The sequence below is a fragment of the Oncorhynchus mykiss genome, chromosome 13 (assembly GCF_057628025.1).
Source record: "Oncorhynchus mykiss isolate SJ-2025 chromosome 13, ASM5762802v1, whole genome shotgun sequence".
Taxonomy (NCBI): domain Eukaryota; kingdom Metazoa; phylum Chordata; class Actinopteri; order Salmoniformes; family Salmonidae; genus Oncorhynchus; species Oncorhynchus mykiss.
Window position 1 is genome coordinate 5,845,885 of NC_143034.1, and position 17,025 is coordinate 5,862,909.

At 43.0% G+C, this 17,025-nt stretch overlaps 1 protein-coding gene across 1 annotated transcript; it reads left to right on the top strand.

The window, feature by feature from the left end:
• The first annotated feature begins 4,596 nt into the window (after window positions 1-4,596).
• On the top strand, window positions 4,597-15,417 carry LOC110515697 (uncharacterized). Its single transcript, XM_021594500.3, has 2 exons — window positions 4,597-5,569; window positions 13,408-15,417. The coding sequence occupies exons 1-2, from the start codon at window positions 4,837-4,839 to the stop codon at window positions 14,052-14,054; spliced, it is 1,380 nt and encodes a 459-aa protein (XP_021450175.3). The 5' UTR covers window positions 4,597-4,836; the 3' UTR covers window positions 14,055-15,417.
• The last annotated feature ends 1,608 nt before the right edge of the window (window positions 15,418-17,025 follow it).

Consider the following 17,025-nt stretch of genomic DNA (forward strand, 5'->3'; position numbering starts at 1 on the left):
ATTCTCAGTGTCCTCATCTAGACAGTCTGTCAGTTTGGTTCTCAGTGTCCTCATCTAGACATTCTGTCAGTCTGGTTCTCAGTGTCCTCATCTAGACAGTCTGTCAGTTTGGTTCTCAGTGTCCTCATCTAGACATTCTGTCAGTCTGGTTCTCAGTGTCCTCATCTAGACAGTCTGTCAGTCTGGTTCTCAGTGTCCTCATCTAGACAGTCTGTCAGTCTGGTTCTCAGTGTCCTCATCTAGACAGTCTGTCAGTCTGGGTCTCAGTGTCCTCATCTAGACAGTCTGTCAGTTTGATTCTTGAAGTCTCAGCCATATCAAGGACAGTCTGTCAGTCTGGTTCTCAGTGTCCTCATCCAGACAGTCTGTTTGATTCTTGAAGTCTCAGTGTCCTCATCTAGACAGTCTGTCAGTTTGGTTCTCAGTGTCCTCATCTAGACAGTCTGTCAGTTTGGTTCTTGAAATCTCAGTGTCCTCATCTAGACAGTCTGTCAGTTTGGTTCTTGAAGTCTCAGTGTCCTCATCTAGACAGTTTGTCAGTTTGGTTCTTGAAGTCTCTGCCAGTGTCCTCATCTAGACAGTCTGTCAGTCTGGTTCTCAGTGTCCTCATCTAGACAGTTTGTCAGTTTGGTTCTTGAAGTCTCAGTGTCCTCATCTAGACAGTTTGTCAGTTTGGTTCTTGAAGTCTCTGCCAGTGTCCTCATCTAGACAGTCTGTCAGTCTGGTTCTCAGTGTCCTCATCTAGACAGTTTGTCAGTTTGGTTCTTGAAATCTCAATGTGAGTCTTTGTCCTCACATATATTTATGTCAGCAGCATAAAAATGAAAGTTCAATCCAAATCTTCAGATTAGTATCTGAAGCCCTGTATAGTAGATATAAATTATGTTTTTAAATTCGCAATCATTTAAAAAATGAGCTGAACTAATCAATTAACACACGCTTCTCTTTGTATGTCTCAATATAATGTTATTTAATGAAAGAAATAAAAAAAAATAAACTGAAAGTATGGCAATAAAATGTACTTTTATTTTGCAGTCAGTACAAAGTCCCAGAGGAGAAGTTGATCGTTTCTGGGATATCATTTTCAAATCTAGAATAATACTACATTCTTGCCAGAGGGGTCTCCAAAAACACCTGTACACACATAGTGACGCAATACACATATAGTTACCCAGTGCAGGTTTACATTTGCTCTACACTAAAAGCATTGTGAACGTGGCTTTCAATTACTCTTCAGTGAATTTAGCCTACTGTTAAATAACGAAACGGTGTTCATTTTGGAGCAATAGCCTTCTTAAACATGCTTACTTAAACGAAAAACATTGGTCAACAATAGAAGATACAATAGTGTAGTATTGTATTCACAGGGGGTAATGGTGTAGTATTGTATTCACAGGGGGTAATAGTGTAGTAGGGTATTCACAGGGTAATGGTGTAGTAGGGTATTCACAGGGGGTAATGGTGTAGTAGTGTATTCACAGGGGGTAATGGTGTAGTAGGGTATTCACAGGGGGTAATGGTGTAGTAGGGTATTCACAGGGGTAATGGTGTAGTAGGGTATTCACAGGGTAATGGTGTAGTAGGGTATTCACAGGGGGTAATGGTGTAGTAGGGTATTCACAGGGGGTAATGGTGTAGTAGTGTATTCACAGGGGGTAATGGTGTAGTAGGGTATTCACAGGGGGTAATAGTGTAGTAGGGTATTCACAGGGGGTAATGGTGTAGTAGGGAATTTGTGGGGATAATGATGTAGTAGGGAATTCCCAGGGGGTAACGGTGTGGTAGGGTATTCACAGGCGGTAATGGTGTAATAGGGTATCCACAGGGGTAGTAGTGTATTCACATGGTGTAATGGGGTATTCACACACATATACTTATTTTCCACCATAATTTGCAAATAAATTCATTAAAAAATCTTACAATGTGATTTTCTGGATTTTTTTCCCTCATTTTGTCTGTCATAGTTGAAGTTGAAAATTACAGGCCTCTCTCATCTTTTTAAGTGGGAGAACTTGCACAATTGGTGGCTGACTAAATACTTTTTTGCCCCACTGTAGTGGATCATTAGCATCATCGCTAACAGCTACACATCGTGGATCATTAGCATCATCGCTAACAGCTACACACAGTGGTAGACAATCAGAATCATCGCCTTCAGCTAAACACAGTGGTAGACAATCAGAATCATCGCTAACAGCTACATAGTGGGAGACAATCAGCATCATCGCTAACAGCTACACACAGTGGTGGACAATCAAAATCATCGCTAACAGCTACACACAGTGGTAGACAATCAGCATCATCGCTAACAGCTACATAGTGGGAGACAATCAGCATCATCGCTAACAGCTACACGTAGTGTAGACAATCTGAGCGCCACAGGCATTCCTCTCTGTTTCCTCTTCAGGAAGTAGAAGGAAAATGCAAAACACTAATTTAACAACAACTTGCAAGCAATGGGCTTAGTGCAACAACGCCAAATGTTTTTATGCAAATGATATCACCAACCAAAAAAGGCAATTAGGAGACTGGAAGGGCAAAGGGGCATTTACTCTGCACAGGTAAAGCCGTATCTGTCCACGTTTGGCAAAGTGGGCACTGCTTCATGTGGCTACTCACCTAAATAGCCCATATGCCACTGGATGAGAGAAGTTTTAATTGTTTTTTGGCAGAATTATGTGCTGTGTTATTATGTGTTGTTGGCGGTGCGTCTTGGTCAATTGAGCTTGGAAAATGACGCCCTTCTCAATCTGCCTAATGGGCAGGTCAGCCTTGGAGGAAACTATTGGCTGTAAGAAGTAAGAGAGAACATCACATCTGGTTGTTTTTAAATGATTTATTTTCTACATTGAAAAATCAGCCTCAGAAATTTCAGGCCAAATAAATGCTTCACAAAGTTCAAGTAACAGACACATCTCAACATCAACTGTTCAGAGGAGACTGCGTGAATCAGGCCTTCATGGTTGAATTGCTGCAAGGAAACCACTACTAAAGGACAGCAATAAGAAGAAGAGACTTGCTTGGGCCAAGAAACACGAGCAATGGACATTAGACCGGTGTCCAAATTGGAGATTTTTGGTTCCAATCGCCGTGTCTTTGTGACACGCGGTGTGGGTGAACGGATGATCTCTGCATGTGTATTTCCCACCGTAAAGCATGGAGGAGGAGGTGTGATGGTGTGGGGGTCCTTTGCTGGTGACACTGTCAGTAATTTATTTAGAATTCAAGGCTAACTTAACCAGCATGGCTACCACAGCCTTCTGCAGTGGTACGCCACCCTGTCTGGTTTGGACTTAGTTGGACTATCATTTGTTTTTCAACAGGACAATGACCCACCACACCTCCAGGCTGTGTAAGGGCTATTTTACCAAGAAGGAGAGTTATGGAGTGCTGCATCAGATGACCTGGCCTCCACAATCCCTCAACCTCAACCAAATTGAGATGGTTTTGCAGGTGAAGCTGTTTGAGAGAATGCCGAGAGCGTGCAAAGCTGTCATCAAGGCAAAGGGTGGCTATTTGAAGAATCTCAAATATAAAATATATTTTGATTTGTTTAACACTTTTTTGGTTACTACATAATTCCATATGTGTTATTTCATAGTTTTGATGTCTTCACTATTATTCTTCAATGTAGAAAACTGTCAAAAAAAAAAAAAAAAATCAAAAAAAATTGAATGAGTCAGTGTTCTGAAACTTTTGACTGGTAGATATATAGGTATATATATATATATATATATATATATATATATATATATATATATATATACTGGTCTATATATAGTAGAAATAGGAGGAAGGGAAGCGCTACTAAGGTACACAATAGTACATTTTGGTAGATAGAAGGTGCTCTTTGGTAAAAGGGGTGAATTGGTCATCAAAAAGAAAGGAGGACCAGGGCGCTCTTCATATAATTGATTTAAATGCCTTTATTAGTATGGCATGTTCAATAGAAACAAAGTTTTTTTAAAACCGATGCGTTTCGGCTGCGTGGCCTTTCCCCAGGGAGTACAAAAAAAAGGCCACGCAGCCAAAACGAGTCGAAAAAAAAAAAGTGTTTATATTGAACATGCCATACTAATAAAGACATTTGAATCAATTATATGAAGAGCGCCTTGGTCCTCCTTTCTTTTTGAGTGTCTATATATATGTAATAACTTTTGACTGGTTGTGTCTATATATATTTAATTAACAACAATAACATAAAACACGGAACAGACAGAGGGATTACCCAAATATAAAATTGCAAAGAGGAAAAAACAAAACAAATCCGTATATCAAACACAGACATGTAGCCAATACATTTGGGACGTTTTGTTTTGCATACGTTTGAATGATTCTAAATAATTTTCCAAATCAATTTAAAAAAAGGCCCTTTTCCATCATGTATGTTGATTTGTGTATTACATTTTTTTCCCTAGTAAAATAAGGAGATTGTTAGTTAAGGGCTTGTGAGTAAGTGTTTCACGGTAAAGTCGACAGCTGTTGTATTCGGCGCATTTGACAAATAAGATTGGATTTGATGTAGTGGATAATTGTGTTGTCCACTCCAGTCAGCAGATGGCGATATGAGTATTTCAGCTGATTCTTCTTGCGTGACGTATAATCTAGTGGACGGGAGGCTGTCGACTACTGAATCAGCCACATCGGCTTGCTAGCCGACATAAAACCGAATAATTGAAGCTACTTTTACTATTTTGTGTATATTAATAGGTGTTTTATACACAGGAGTTAACTTAACGTACTTGTTCAATTTATTAATTTGTTCAGATTGATTTGATTCTGAGCCTAGCACTAGGCTAGTCGCTAATGCTACCTAGCTAGCTAACATCCCTGACCATGAGCTCACTAAGCTACTCGCCCCTTGCTAAAGAAGAGGAGGTCTACTGGACGGAGAAAGGAGCTCTGGAGCTGAACATTGTCGTAAAAGAAGAAGATGAGAATATTACAGTGAAAGAAGAAGAAGCTTTCAGAATAAAACAGGAGGAAATCACATTGAAAGAAGAACAGGAGGATGTTAAAGTGAAAGAAGAGAAAAAACAGTTTGTAGTGAAAGAGGAAGAGGGGATAGAGGCTGTCACAGTGGTAGAGGAGGAGGTAGAAGCTTTCAGAATCAAAAAGGAGGAAGAGGAGTCTGTTATAGTGAAAGAAGATAAATATATTTTTGGAGTGAAAGAGGAAGATGTAGAAGCTTTCAGAATAAAAAAGGAGGAAGAGGAGGATGTTATTGTGAAAAAAGAGAAAGATCTTTTTGGAGTGGAAGAGGGGATAGAGGCTGTCACAGTGAAAGAGGAAGAAGAGATAGAGGCTGTCACAGTGAACAAGGAAGAGGGGATAGAGACTGCCACAGTGAACGAGGAAGAGGGGATAGAGGCTGTCACAGTGGAAGAGGAAGAGGTAGAAGCTTTCAGAATTAAACAGGAGGAAGATGAGGATGTTATAGTGAAAAAAGTGGAAGAACCTTTTAGAGAGGAAGAGGACGATATCTCAATGAAGGTAAAGGAGGAAGGCGTTTTGGGAGCGAAAGAGGAGGAAGGAGATGAAGAGGAGACTGAAGATCTGATTAACACCAGTGAGTATTGTCTTAAAAACGGGCATAGACTCCGCACTGTCTACACATGAATAGGTTGTTCAGTACTATAGGAATTGTTAAAGGGCCAATCTGTGATTGGTACATGGACTTTTACATTAATAATATTTAAGCTCTCGGAAACCCTTCTATGTATGTAGGGTTTTCAGCCATTACATTCACCCACATTTGGCTCCATGTAAACTACATTAATAATATGTAAGCTCTCGAAAACCCTTCTATGTATGTAGGGTTTTCAGCCATTACATTCACCCACATTTGGCTCCATGTAAACTACATTAATAATATTTAAGCTTTCGAAAACCCTTCTATGTATGTAGGGTTTTCAGCCATTACATTCACCCACATTTGGCTCCATGCAAACTACATTTCCGACGCTGTGCTCCAACAGTTTTAGAAAACATGCTGATATGCCCGTTATAGTTCATGTCAGCGACAAAGATTCTTTGAAATAGAAAAGAGACGTACTGCACGGATCTAAACACTGTGTATGGCTCCAATTGTCGAACTAAACTTCCTCCCCAGTTAGCTTACACACAGGTGTTCGGGGTTAATGCTAATAATATTCAAATCAAGCTTTATTTATACAGCACATTTCAGACATGGAATGCAAAACAATGTCCTTCACAGGAAATAAATAAAAACACTGAAAATAAAACTGAAGTATTTACTACTAAACACATAAGGGGATATACAATTAAAGAACTACAATCAAAACTGAAACCTTTACCACACAACACATGAAGAAGAACAGTAAAAACTGAAACCTTTACCACACAACACATGAAGAAGAACAGTAAAAACAATGAAACCTTTACCACACAACACATGAAGAAGAACAGTAAAAACTGAAACCTTTACCACACAACACATGAAGAATAACAGTAAAAACTGAAACCTTTACCACACAACACATGAAGAATAACAGTAAAAACTGAAACCTTTACCACACAACACATGAAGAATAACAGTAAAAACTGAAACCTTTACCACACAACACATGAAGAATAACAGTAAAAACTGAAACCTTTACCACACAACACATGAAGAAGAACAGTAAAAACTGAAACCTTTACCACACAACACATGAAGAAGAACAGTAAAAACTGAGTGACTAAAAAGCTGAGGAAAAGCACTGCTAAAAAGGTGTTGATCTCTTTTAAAAATGTCCACAGTTTCAGCCCCCCTCAGCTTCTCTAGCAGGCTGGACTATACTATTCCAGAGTCTGGGGGCATAGTAACTAAAGGCTCCCTCTTCATGTCTCTTGGTCCCCCTCAGGTTCTCTGGCAGGTTAGTCCAGAGGCTGTGGGTATAGTAACTAAAGCCTCTCCATGTCTCTTGGTCCCCCTCAGGTTCTCTGGCAGGCTAGTCCAGAGGCTGTGGGTATAGTAACTAAAGCCTCTCCATGCCTCTTGGTCCCCCTCAGGTTCTCTGGCAGGCTAGTCCAGAGTCTGGGGGCATAGTAACTAAAGGCTCCCTCTCCATGCCTCTTGGTCCCCCTCAGGTTCTCTAGCAGGCTAGTCCAGAGTCTGGGGGCATAGTAACTAAAGGCTCCCTCTCCATGCCTCTTGGTCCCCCTCAGGTTCTCTAGCAGGCTAGTCCAGAGTCTGGGGGCATAGTAACTAAAGGCTCCCTCTCCATGCCTCTTGGTCCCCCTCAGGTTCTCTAGCAGGCTAGTCCAGAGTCTGGGGGTATAGTAACTAAAGGCTCCCTCTCCATGCCTCTTGGTCCCCCTCAGGTTCTCTGGCAGGCTAGTCCAGAGTCTGGGGGCATAGTAACTAAAGGCTCCCTCTCCATGCCTCTTGGTCCCCCTCAGGTTCTCTGGCAGGCTAGTCCAGAGTCTGGGGGCATAGTAACTAAAGGCTCCCTCTCCATGCCTCTTGGTCTCCCTCAGGTTCTCTGGCAGGCTAGTCCAGAGTCTGGGGGCATAGTAACTAAAGGCTCCCTCTCCATGCCTCTTGGTCTCCCTCAGGTTCTCTAGCAGGCTAGTCCAGAGTCTGAGGGTATAGTAACTAAAGGCTCCCTCTCCATGCCTCTTGGTCCCCCTCAGGTTCTCTAGCAGGCTAGTCCAGAGTCTGGGGGCATAGTAACTAAAGGCTCCCTCTCCATGCCTCTTGGTCTCCCTCAGGTTCTCTGGCAGGCTAGTCCAGAGTCTGGGGGTATAGTAACTAAAGGCTGCCTCTCCATGCCTCTTGGTCCCCCTCAGGTTCTCTGGCAGACTAGTCCAGAGTCTGGGGGTATAGTAACTAAAGGCTCCCTCTCCATGCCTCTTGGTCTCCCTCAGGTTCTCTGGCAGGCTAGTCCAGAGTCTGGGGGTATAGTAACTAAAGGCTCCCTCTCCATGCCTCTTGGTCTCCCTCAGGTTCTCTGGCAGGCTAGTCCAGAGTCTGGGGGTATAGTAACTAAAGGCTCCCTCTCCATGCCTCTTGGTCCCCCTCAGGTTCTCTAGCAGGCTATTCCAGAGGCTGGGGGCATATTAGACTACCTGCTGGGGTGGCAGTCCAGAGTCTGGGGGTATAGTAACTAAAGGCTCCCTCTCCATGCCTCTTGGTCCCCCTCAGGTTCTCTGGCAGGCTAGTCCAGAGTCTGGGGGTATAGTAACTAAAGGCTGCCTCTCCATGCCTCTTGGTCCCCCTCAGGTTCTCTGGCAGGCTATTCCAGAGGCTGGGGGCATATTAGACTACCTGCTGGGGCGGCAGGTATCCCAGTGGTTAGAGTGTTGGCGCTAGTAACTGGAAGGTTGCAAGATAGAATCCCCGAGCTAACAAGGTAAAAAATCTGTCATTCTGCCCCTGAACAAGGCAGTTAACCGACTGTTCCTAGGCTGTCATTGAAAATAAGAATGTGTTCTTAACTGACTTGCCTAGTTAAATAAAGGTAAAATGAAATTTTAAAAAAATAATGAAATTAACTCAAGGCTGCCTCTCCATGCCTCTTGGTCCCCCTCAGGTTCTCTAGCAGGCTAGTCCAGAGTCTGGGGGTATAGTAACTAAAGCCTCTCCATGCCTCTTGGTCTCCCTCAGGTTCTCTAGCAGGCTAGTCCAGAGTCTGGGGGTATAGTAACTAAAGGCTGCCTCTCCATGTCTCTTGGTCCCCCTCAGGTTCTCTAGCAGGCTAGTCCAGAGTCTGGGGGTATAGTAACTAAAGGCTGCCTCTTCATGTCTCTTGGTCCCCCTCAGGTTCTCTAGCAGGCTAGTCCAGAGTCTGGGGGCATAGTAACTAAAGGCTCCCTCTCCATGCCTCTTGGTCCCCCTCAGGTTCTCTAGCAGGCTAGTCCAGAGGCTGGGGGAATAGTAACTAAAGGCTCCCTCTCCATGCCTCTTGGTCCTAGGCTTTGAGTTAAAAGGCCAGAGGACCTGAGGGACCTACTGGGTACATCACTTAAAAACATGTCTGACATGTATTGGTGCTCAATCATGGATTGATTTAAAAACCAATAGAATCATTTTAAAATGAATTCTAAAACTCACAGGCAGCCAGTACAGAGACCTTAAAATCAGTGTAGCGTATGTTCTCTGTCTGGTCTTGGTCTGCAGCATACTGTATGCTTTGCAGTTGACCAAAGGCTTTCTTGGGTAGACCAGCCAGGAGAGCATTACATTAGTCAAGCCTGCTTGTAATAAAAGCATGGATGAGTCTCTCTGTATCAGCCTGAGATCACATAAGAATGGAGTAATGAAGAGATCTACGGGACTTTAGTGAGGTCCAGCTCACCTGATACAGGATGCAGTGATTAAAACTGTCACCTGATACAGGATGCAGTGATTAAAACTGTCACCTGATACAGGATGCAGTGATTAAAACTGTCACCTGATACAGGATGCAGTGATTAAAACTGTCACCTGATACAGGATGCAGTGATTAAAACTGTCACCTGATACAGGATGCAGTGATTAAAACTGTCACCTGATACAGGATGCAGTGATTAAAACTGTCACCTGATACAGGATGCAGTGATTAAAACTGTCACCTGTGATTAAAAAGAAGGGCGCCAAGGTAGACGGCATCCAGAGGTTTCAGAGTATTATCTGCTGCAGGTTTGAGTATTATCTGCTGCAGGTTTCAGAGTATTATCTGCTGCAGGTTTAAGAGTATTATCTGCTGCAGGTTTCAGAGTATTATCTGCTGCAGGTTTAAGAGTATTATCTGCTGCAGGTTTCAGAGTATTATCTGCTGCAGGTTTAAGAGTATTATCTGCTGCAGGTTTCAGAGTATTATCCGCTGCAGGTTTAAGAGTATTATCCGCTGCAGGTTTAAGAGTATTATCTGCTGCAGGTTTCAGAGTATTATCTGCTGCAGGTTTCAGAGTATTATCTGCTGCAGGTTTCAGAGTATTATCTGCTGCAGGTTTCAGAGTATTATCTGCTGCAGGTTTAAGAGTATTATCTGCTGCAGGTTTCAGAGTATTATCTGCTGCAGGTTTCAGAGTATTATCTGCTGCAGGTTTCAGAGTATTATCTGCTGCAGGTTTCAGAGTATTATCTGCTGCAAGTTTAAGAGTATTATCTGCTGCAGGTTGTAAGAGTATTATCTGCTGCAGGTTTAAGAGTATTATCTGCTGCAGGTTTCAGAGTATTATCTGCTGCAGGTTTAAGAGTATTATCTGTTGCAGGTTTAAGAGTATTATCTGCTGCAGGTTTAAGAGTATTATCTGCTGCAGGTTTCAGAGTATTATCCGCTGCAGGTTTAAGAGTATTATCCGCTGCAGGTTTCAGAGTATTATCTGCTGCAGGTTTAAGAGTATTATCTGCTGCAGGTTTAAGAGTATTATCTGCTGCAGGTTTAAGAGTATTATCTGCTGCAGGTTTAAGAGTATTATCTGCTGCAGGTTTCAGAGTATTATCTGCTGCAGGTTTAAGAGTATTATCTGCTGCAGGTTTAAGAGTATTATCTGCTGCAGGTTTAAGAGTATTATCTGCTGCAGGTTTCAGAGTATTATCTGCTGCAGGTTTCAGAGTATTATCTGCTGCAGGTTTAAGAGTATTATCTGCTGCAGGTTTCAGAGTATTATCTGCTGCAGGTTTAAGAGTATTATCTGCTGCAGGTTTAAGAGTATTATCTGCTGCAGGTTTAAGAGTATTATCTGCTGCAGGTTTAAGAGTATTATCTGCTGCAGGTTTCAGAGTATTATCTGCTGCAGGTTTCAGAGTATTATCTGCTGCAGGTTTCAGAGTATTATCTGCTGCAGGTTTCAGAGTATTATCTGCTGCAGGTTTAAGAGTATTATCTGCTGCAGGTTTAAGAGTATTATCTGCTGCAGGTTTCAGAGTATTATCTGCTGCAGGTTTCAGAGTATTATCTGCTGCAGGTTTCAGAGTACTATCTGCTGCAGGTTTCAGAGTACTATCTGCTGCAGGTTTTAGAGTATTATCTGCTGCAGGTTTCAGAGTATTATCTGCTGCAGGTTTCAGAGTATTATCTGCTGCAGGTTTCAGAGTATTATCTGCTGCAGGTTTCAGAGTATTATCTGCTGCAGGTTTCAGAGTATTATCTGCTGCAGGTTTCAGAGTATTATCTGCTGCAGGTTTCAGAGTATTATCTGCTGCAGGGTTCAGAGTATTATCTGCTGCAGGTTTCAGAGTATTATCTGCTGCAGGTTTCAGAGTATTATCTGCTGCAGGTTTCAGAGTATTATCTGCTGCAGGTGTCAGAGTATTATCTGCTGCAGGTTTCAGAGTATTATCTGCTGCAGGTGTCAGAGTATTATCTGCTGCAGGTTTCAGAGTATTATCTGCTGCAGGTTTCAGAGTATTATCTGCTGCAGGTTTCAGAGTATTATCTGCTGCAGGTTTCAGAGTATTATCTGCTGCAGGTTTAAGAGTATTATCTGCTGCAGGTTTCAGAGTATTATCTGCTGCAGGTTTAAGAGTATTATCTGCTGCAGGTTTAAGAGTATTATCTGCTGCAGGTTTCAGAGTATTATCTGCTGCAGGCTTCAGAGTATTATCTGCTGCAGGTTTCAGAGTATTATCTGCTGCAGGTTTAAGAGTATTATCTGCTGCAGGTTTAAGAGTATTATCTGCTGCAGGTTTAAGAGTATTATCTGCTGCAGGTTTCAGAGTATTATCTGCTGCAGGTTTCAGAGTATTATCTGCTGCAGGTTTCAGAGTATTATCTGCTGCAGGTTTCAGAGTATTATCTGCTGCAGGTTTCAGAGTATTATCTGCTGCAGGTTTCAGAGTATTATCTGCTGCAGGTTTAAGAGTATTATCTGCTGCAGGTTTCAGAGTATTATCTGCTGCAGGTTTCAGAGTATTATCTGCTGCAGGTTTCAGAGTATTATCTGCTGCAGGTTTCAGAGTATTATCCATAGTCAAGAATGGCAGGAAAGTTGTCATCTGCTGCATTCTGGTAAATGGCCTCCCACCATAGTCAAGAATGGCAGGAAAGTTGTCATCTGCTGCATTCTGGGAAATGGCGCCACCATAGTCAAGAATGGCAGGAAAGTTGTCATCTGCTGCATTCTGGGAAATGGCGCCACCATAGTCAAGAATGGCAGGAAAGTTGTCATCTGCTGCATTCTGGGAAATGGCGCCACCATAGTCAAGAATGGCAGGAAAGTTGTCATCTGCTGCATTCTGGGAAATGGCGCCACCATAGTCAAGAATGGCAGGAAAGTTGTCATCTGCTGCATTCTGGGAAATGGCGCCACCATAGTCAAGAATGGCAGGAAAGTTGTCATCTGCTGCATTCTGGGAAATGGCGCCACCATAGTCAAGAATGGCAGGAAAGTTGTCATCTGCTGCATTCTGGGAAATGGCGCCACCATAGTCAAGAATGGCAGGAAAGTTGTCATCTGCTGCATTCTGGGAAATGGCGCCACCATAGTCAAGAATGGCAGGAAAGTTGTCATCTGCTTCCTGCTCTTTGTGGAGAGGCCAATATGTTTTTCTAAAATGAAGAAGTCTACTTTACATTGGAGCTTTTTAACGAGCTTCATGTTTTCTAGACTTTAGATCTTTATCAATCCAAACGTCCAGATACTTCTAGAACCCGCTCGATGAGAGAAACCATCCAATCGGTGAATACGTAGCCCATCTGAGACATGTTAACTATCACTGTTGTGGTTGTCTCACCAAGCTACCTTAAGATGGATGCACTAACTGAGGAAAACTGTAATTACTATCACTGTTGTGGTTGTCTCACCTAGCTACCTTAAGATGGATGCACTAACTGAGGAAAACTGTAATTACTATCACTGTTGTGGTTGTCTCACCAAGCTACCTTAAGATGGATGCACTAACTGAGGAAAACTGTAATTACTATCACTGTTGTGGTTGTCTCACCTAGCTACCTTAAGATGGATGCACTAACTGAGGGAAACTGTATTTACTATCACTGTTGTGGTTGTCTCACCTAGCTACCTTAAGATGGATGCACTAACTGAGGGAAACTGTATTTACTATCACTGTTGTGGTTGTCTCACCTAGCTACCTTAAGATGGATGCACTAACAAGTTGCTCTGGATAGTGACCATACTATTCCCTTGAAGCCACACAGTGTAAAATACATGGGTCATGTGAACAATGGAGCACATGCATCACATGCAAAGAGACAATGGAGCACATGCATCACATGCTAAGAGACAATGGAGCACATGCATCACATGCTAAGAGACAATGGAGCACATGCATCACATGCTAAGAGACAATGGAGCACATGCATCACATGCTAAGAGACAATGGAGCACATGCATCACATGCTAAGAGCACTTGACTGTAAGTCTCTCTGGATAAGAGGGTCTGACTAAATGACTAAAATGTATGTGGAGATTTCATTCAGGTCTCCCTGTTTTAACCACTCTGTTTGTCTTTGGCAGAAGAGAGACCCGACTCAGAGGAACCAGAGACGTCTGAACCAACGAGACGACACCACTGTTCCCAGTGTGGAAAGAGTTTTACCCATTTAGGGAATCTTAAAAACCACAAGAGAACACACGCAGAGAAGAAGTCTTACAACTGCTCTCAGTGTGGAATGAGTTTTACCCGGTTAGGGAACCTAAAATCGCATGAGAGAATACACACAGGAGATAAGCCTTACCAATGCTTCCAGTGTGGAAAGAGATTTATCGAGCCAGCACAACTGAAAGTTCATTGGAGAAAACACACAGGGGAAAAACCATTCCAATGCTCTCAGTGTGGAAATACATTTTCCCGATCAGGGGACTTGAAATCACATGAGAGAATACACACAGGGGAAAAGCCTTACCACTGTTCCCATTGTGAAAAGAGTTTCAGTTGGTCAGGGCAACTGAAAGAGCATAAGAGAATACACACAGGTGAAAAGCCATTCCAATGCTCGCAGTGTGGAAAGAGTTTTACCCGGATTGGGAACCTGAGAACACATGAGAGAATACACACAGGAGAGAAGCCGTTCCAATGCTCTCAGTGTGGAAAGAGTTTTACCCAATTAAGGAGCCTGAAAAGTCATGAGAGGGCACACACAGGGGAGAAGCCTTTCCAATGATCTCAGTGTGGAAATGGTTTTACCCGGTTAGGGTACCTGAAAACACATGAGGTGACACACAAAGGAGGGTAGCCTCACCTCTGCTCCCAGTGTGAAAGAGTTTTACCCAATTAATGGTCCTGAAAGAGCATGAGAGAATACATACTCTTCATGTCACTACTCATTGTGGAAATACATGTTCTGGCTTATGGTTTTGACTGAGGATTTGTGTTTTTGTCATGAAATCTAATTGTATATATTTAATCATACTCACAAATAGGTCTACATTTGTTTTTTTTAGATTTTTCAAAGTATCCACCCTTTGCCTTGATGACAGCTTTGCACACTCTTGGCATTCTCTCAACCAGCTTCATGACGTAATCACCTAGAATGCATTTCGATTACAGGTGTGCCTTGTTAAGTTCATTTGTGGAATTTCTTTCCTTCTTAATGCAATTGAGCCAATCAGTTGTGTTGTGACAAGGTAGGGGGGGGGGGGGGTTTACAGAAGATAGCCCTATTTGGTAAAAGATGAAGTCCATATTATGGCAAGAACAGCTCAAATAAGCAAAGAGAAATGTCAGTTCATCATTACTTTAAGACATGAAGGTCAATCAGGAAAATTAAGAACTTTGAAAGTTTCTTCAAGTACAGTGGCAAAAAACATCAGGCGCTATGAGGAAACTGGCTCTCATGAGAACTGCCACAGGAACACGCAGAGTTACCTCTGCTGCAGAGGATACATTCATTAGAGTTACCAGCCTCAGATTGCAGCCAAAATACAGAGTTACCCAAGTATGTGTCACAGCTTCATCGGACTGAGCTTGTTGTCATTGCAGGCAATCTCAATGCTGTGTGTTACAGGGAAGACATCCTCCTCCCTCATGTGGTACCCTTCCTGCAGGCTCATCCTGACATGACCCTCCAGCATGACAATGCCACCAGCCATACTGCTCGTTCTGTGAGTGATTTCCTGCAAGACAGGAATGTCAGTGTTCTGCCATGGACAGCAAAGAGCCCGTATCTCAATCCCATTGAGCATGTCTGGGACCTGTTGGATCGGAGGGTGAGGGCTAGGTCCATTCCCCCCAGAAATGTCCGGGAACTTGCAGTTGCATTGTTGGAAGAGTGGGGTAACATCTCACAGCAAGAACGGGCAAATCTAGTGCAGTCCATGAGGAGGAGATGCACTGCAGTAATTTAATGATACCGACTGTTACTTTTGATTTGACCCACCATTTGTTCGGGGACACATTATTCAATTTATGTTGGTCACATGTCTGTGGAACTTGTTCAGTTTATGTCTCGGTTGTTAAATCTTGTTATGTTCATACAAATATTTACTTTAGTTCAGTTTGCTGAAAATAAACGCAGTTGACAGTGAGAGGATGTTTATTTTTTTGCTGAGTATATTTTACAATGTAGAAAATAAAGAGAAACCCTTGAATGAGGAGGTGTCAAGTTTTGACTGGTCCTGTATATATAAGCTTAACTCAGGAAGAGTAGCTGAGGTGTAGTTTAGTAGGATGGAGGCTGTATGGGTCTGTAACTGCTACAATGTAGTTTAGTAGGATGGAGGCTGTATGGGTCTGTAACTGCTACAATGTAGTTTAGTAGGATGGAGGCTGTATGGATCTGTAACTGCTACAGTGTAGTTTAGTAGGATGGAGGCTCCATAGCTGTATGGGTCTGTAACTGCTACAGTGTAGTTTAGTAGGATGGAGGCTCCATAGCTGTATGGGTCTGTAACTGCTACAGTGTAGTTTAGTAGGATGGAGGCTGTATGGATCTGTAACTGCTACAGTGTAGTTTAGTAGGATGGAGGCTGTATGGATCTGTTACTGCTACAGTGTAGTTTAGTAGGATGGAGGCTGTATGGATCTGTAACTGCTACAGTGTAGTTTAGTAGGATGGAGGCTGTATGGATCTGTAACTGCTACAGTGTAGTTTAGTAGGATGGAGGCTGTATGGATCTCTAACTGCTACAGTGTAGTTTAGTAGGATGGAGGCTGTATGGATCTGTAACTGCTACAGTGTAGTTTAGTATGATGGAGGCTGTATGGATCTGTAACTGCTACAGTGTAGTTTAGTAGGATGGAGGCATCTGTAACTACTACAGTGTAGTTTAGTAGGATGGAGGCTGTATGGATCTGTTACTACTACAGTGTAGTTTAGTAGGATGGAGGCTGTATGGATCTGTAACTACTACAGTGTAGTTTAGTAGGATGGAGGCTGTATGGATCTGTTACTACTACAGTGTAGTTTAGTAGGATGGAGGCTGTATGGATCTGTAACTGCTACAGTGTAGTTTAGTAGGATGGAGGCTGTATGGATCTGTAACTGCTACAGTGTAGTTTAGTAGGATGGAGGCTGTATGGATCTGTTACTACTACAGTGTAGTTTGGTCGGATGGAGGCTCTATAGCTGTATGTATCTGTAACTACTACAGGGAAGCAGCCCCTACACTGATATATGATGGTGTAGAGGAGGGGGGGGACAGAAACAGCCCCTACACTGATATATGATGGTGTAGTGGAGGGGAACAGACCCTACACTGATATATGATGGTGTAGTGGAGGGGGGGGGGGGACAGCCCCTACACTGATATATGATGGTGTAGTGGAGGGGGGGGGGGGGGGGACAGCCCCTACACTGATATATGATGGTGTAGTGGAGGAGGGGGGGGGGGGGCAGCCCCTACACTGATATATGATGGTGTAGTGGAGGGGGGGGGAACAGCCCCTATACTGATATATGATGGTGTAGAGGAGGGGGGGGGGACAGCCCCTACACTGATATATGATGGTGTAGTGGAGGAGAACAGCCCCTACACTGATATATGATGGTGTAGTGGAGGGGGGGGACGACAGCCCCTACACTGATATATGATGGTGTAGTGGAGGGGGGGGGGGCAGCCCCTACACTGATATATGATGGTGTAGAGGAGGGGGGGGGGGGACAGCCCCTACACTGATATATGATGGTGTAGAGG

Excerpts from the sequence above, each read along its gene's own strand:
- LOC110515697 (XM_021594500.3), top strand. The coding sequence starts at position 4,837 with ATGAGCTCACTAAGCTACTCGCCCCTTGCTAAAGAAGAGGAGGTCTAC. Across the intron at positions 5,570-13,407 it reads TGAAGATCTGATTAACACCA|AAGAGAGACCCGACTCAGAG; the intron begins GTGAGTATTGTC and ends TGTCTTTGGCAG.